This window comes from Diachasma alloeum, unplaced genomic scaffold (assembly GCF_001412515.2).
Source record: "Diachasma alloeum isolate Michigan unplaced genomic scaffold, Dall2.0 Dall_scaffold_00314, whole genome shotgun sequence".
NCBI classification, from domain to species: domain Eukaryota; kingdom Metazoa; phylum Arthropoda; class Insecta; order Hymenoptera; family Braconidae; genus Diachasma; species Diachasma alloeum.
Window position 1 is genome coordinate 108,882 of NW_021680453.1, and position 4,291 is coordinate 113,172.

At 36.9% G+C, this 4,291-nt stretch overlaps 1 protein-coding gene across 2 annotated transcripts in view; it reads left to right on the forward strand.

Annotated features, from left to right (window-relative positions):
* The first annotated feature begins 3,199 nt into the window (after positions 1 to 3,199).
* Positions 3,200 to 4,291, forward strand: part of LOC107039974 (metallophosphoesterase 1) — a 58,263-nt gene continuing 57,171 nt past the window's right edge. For both annotated transcript variants that reach the window (XR_001460991.2, XM_015259854.2), the window contains exon 1: positions 3,200 to 3,459. Coding sequence is in view for 1 of the 2 variants with exons in the window: in XM_015259854.2 (XP_015115340.1) it covers positions 3,325 to 3,459 (135 nt within the window). In the remaining variant the exon portion in view is untranslated. The remainder of the gene's footprint in view (positions 3,460 to 4,291) is intronic.

The window sequence follows — 4,291 nt, forward strand, 5'->3', positions numbered from 1 at the left end:
TTTCGTCGCAGTTTTTGTTTTTTCATTAGAGAGATTAAGGAATGAAACAAGGGTAGAAGGATGGGGAATTTAATTCTCCATCGAACAGCGTTGGTTTTATTCCTTAATGATAATTAGGAGGGGAGAGACGATGTTTTAATTAGCNAGAAAGTCACGGCGCTATAAGAAACCCTATGTTTTCTCGGCGCAGAGTGACTCCCCATTAATTCGCCCGCTAATTAAAAAATCGTCTCTCCCCTCCTAATTAACAGTAAGGAATGAAACCAACACTGTTCGATGGAGAATTCAATTCCCCATCCTTCAACCCGCGTTTCATCCCTTAATCTCTGTAATGAAAAAATAAAAACTGCGACGAATGTCGCGGCGCTATGAAAAACCTAATGGGTTCTCAGCGCAGTGAATCCCGACAACTCGGCCGCTAATTAAAAAATTGTCTCTCCCCTCCTAATTAAAGTTAAGGAATGANCTGCGCCGATAAACGATTGAGTTTTTCATAGCACCGCGACTTTCGTCGCAGTTTTTATTTTTTCANGTTCTCAGCGCAGTGAATCCCGACAACTCGGCCGCTAATTAAAAAATTGTCTCTCCCCTCCTAATTAAAGTTAAGGAATGAAACCAATGCTATTCGATGGAGAATTAAATTCCCCATCCTTTAACCCCCGTTTCATTCCTTAATCTCTGTAATGAAAAAATAAAAATTGCGACGAAAGTCGCGGCGCTATGAAAATTCCTTAATGTTAATTAGGAGAAAAGAGACGATTTTTTAATTAGCGGGCGAATTAATGGGGAAGCACTCTGCGCCGAGAAACCATTGAGTTTCTCATAGCGCCGCTACTTTCGTCGCAGTTTTTATTTTTTCATTACAGAGATTAAGGAATGAAACGGGGGTTGAAGGATGGGGAATTTAATTCTCCATCGAACAGCATTGGTTTCATTCCTTAATGTTAATTAGGAGCAGAGATACGATTTTTTAATTAGCGGGCGAGTTGTCGGGAGTCACTGCGCCGAGAAACCATTAGGTTTTTCATAGCGCCGCGACTTTCGTCGCAGTTTTTATTTTTTTATTACAGAGATTAAGAGATGAAACGGGGGTTGATGGATGGGGAATTTAATTCTCCATCGAACAGCATTGGTTTCATTCCTTAATGTTAATTAGGAGCAGAGATACGATTTTTTAATTAGCGGGCGAGTTGTCGGGAGTCACTGCGCCGAGAAACCATTAGGTTTTTCATAGCGCCGCGACTTTCGTCGCAGTTTTTAGTTTTTCATTACACAGATTAAGGAATGAACCGGAGGTTGAAGGATGGGGAATTGAATTCTCCATAGAACAGTATTGGTTTCATTCCTTAATGTTAATTAGGAGGGGGGAGACGATTTTTTAATTAGCGGGCGAATTAATGGGGAGTCACTCTGCGCCGAGAAACCATTGAGTTTTTCATAGCACCGCGACTTTCGTCGCAGTTTTTGTTTTTTCATTAGAGAGATTAAGGAATGAAACAAGGGTAGAAGGATGGGGAATTTAATTCTCCATCGAACAGCGTTGGTTTTATTCCTTAATGATAATTAGGAGGGGAGAGACGATGTTTTAATTAGCGGGCGAATTAATGGAGAGTCACTCTGCGCCGATAAACGATTGAGTTTTTCATAGCACCGCGACTTTCGTCGCAGTTTTTATTTTTTCATTACAGAGATTAAAGAATGAAACGGGGGTTCCAATGTGATGTTTCAAATTCATTCAAGTATGTATAAATACAATTTTTCTAATAACGTGTCGAAGGGCTGAGGGGGGAGATAGAACCGTAAGTAAAGACAATCAGTTGTACAGAAGAAAGGGATAAGAAGAATAATGACGATGATAACATTGATTCAAGTTGAAAAACGGACAAAATAAGTTTAAAAAAAACTTATTTAATTTAATAAAATGAGATACACAATGAATTAAACGTGATAAAAGAAAATTATGTAGAAAATTTGGAAGAGTATTGCTAATTTATTACCAAAAATAACTATACTGTATGTGCTACAAGAGCAATTTTTAACTTGTTTAAAACAGATATTGTTCTATTGAAAAATATCCCCAGCAGCATAACCCCCGACTTTTGAAACTCTCATAGTAGTATCCCCTTAACGCGCTATAATTCAAATCCACCGCGCCAGTGCACGGTAAAAGCACGACGATGGAACTATGCTGGTGATATCTCTACAGTCGGTAATTTTACTCAGATGGTAACAGATAAATCAATATCAGTTCGGACAAAACGAAATTTTGTCTTCGTTGATTCTTGCGCGAAAACAAAATTGGTTGTCCATATAAATAATCTTTTTTCAAAAGTCACTTAAATAAGTGTATTCACGTCAATAGGCTGTTTTCATTGATTTCTCCATAGGTGTAATATCGTAAGCTATTATCGTTGTTATGAAATTTTTTTTCTTCTCCATTTGCTCGCACAAAATAATTCTTGAACCGAAAGCGTGTTAGACTATAGATATGCTACATTTTTTTATATTATTGTCATCAGTTCTATCGCCGTTTATGATGCCGAACCTTTCAATATTTTCAATGATCCCTAGTTCAGATTTATATAAACTTGAGAATATGTATCCATCGATAGAAAACAGTGCAGATCATTCATTGAATACACTATTTTGCGTAAAGATGTTATGAGGTTTGGGATTTAATAAATATTCGGAATTCAATTATTGTAGAGTTATGAGTATTGTGTGGAACAATCCTAATATATGGAAATGAATTCCTACAAACATTATCCATCATCAAAAATCAATTAAATTCTAAAAACATTAGTCATTCTCTCCATCTTCACTCAATTTTCCATGGACAATTTAGTAATACAGTCCTTATAACGAACAATAAAAGCAATTTTCCTTATAATAATGATATAATACATCACTCATTGGGAATTTCCTAGGTCATCACGTTAGTGCGTTTTGATGTGGATATCAACGAGCGATATACAAGTAATAGTTAAAGATTTTATAACTAGAGTCATTACAAATAAATCACTCAGCACTGATATCTCAGATACGATATAATAGTCTCGTGTAATGATAAATGTTATAACAGTAACCAGCTGTGGAGAAGATTACAATCAAATACTTGCACCCTTTACATTTTTTATTTTTGGTTTTTTTAGATGCTAGGGAATTTTTAGTTTCGTCAAGTTTGCGGCATTTGATGATGGTAAAGTGGCGGTCGTGGGGGTCACCCCGTTTTGGAAGTGAAGAGAATGAATTGATATGTTATTGGATGATGATTCAAGGGGTTTTGTGGAAATATGAATTTGTGCGTGCAGATTTCTTGGGAATATGAATTTTAGAATATTAGAAATGTTCGGCACTAAACGGAGAACATTCAAACGTCACTTGGTAGAAGCCGTCGGTGCTGGAATATTATTACTCGTGTTCTGTGAATACATCATTTATTATGTTGTACTTGTAAGGGTGAGTATAATGTTTGACACTGGTTATTGAGGCATTGATATCAATTTAGTAGTGGAAGCAAAGAGGATTGACTAAAGTAGAGGCTCAGATCAGAGATTATAGGGGAGATAAGCAGGGCCAATGTAAAGTGTTCAACAGCAAAATACAAGGCGGTGGCGCATGGACTACGATGGAGCGTATGGAACTGTTGGTATGGTAGGGCCCGAGTATAAATTTGTCGATAACTGGAAAGGGGTTCTCAATACGGTAGCTCCTCGCATTTTGTAATAATTGTCAGAAATGTAAAATCGAACATATTATAATCAATAGTATATAATGAATGCAGAATCTAATAATCTGAAAGTCTTTTCCTTTTTCTCGACATATTTATTATTGACACATAGGTCAAAAAATTCATAGAAAATCCCAGCGCCGTCGCTGGAAAGCTCTATAATTTTCCAGTGATTCTGTTGAATAATTGTGCAGATTTTGTTTTTTTTTTACTATGATAATGTTCGATTATATATATTTATTCCCCCCCCTGAGTGAGAAAGGAATATGTATCGCGCTCGCTCCCACTCATTTTCGTCTCCGTCGCGTTGGCACGTGCCCGTCCTCCGCCAGACTTAACGAGTGCGAGTGAGAAAGAAAATAGAGAAGAAGGAGAGAGAGCACTTTCCAACTCGTTTGAACGGTTGGAACGTTTTCGTTGTTCTCCAGCGATCTACACATAATGGGATTAATTCAATAATAATAGATTAATGAATAAGATTTTTCGCAGATTATTGCGAGATTTAGATGAATGGTTTGCCTCCTTCAGTGACCATAAAAAATTGTCTCCAATCGACAATAT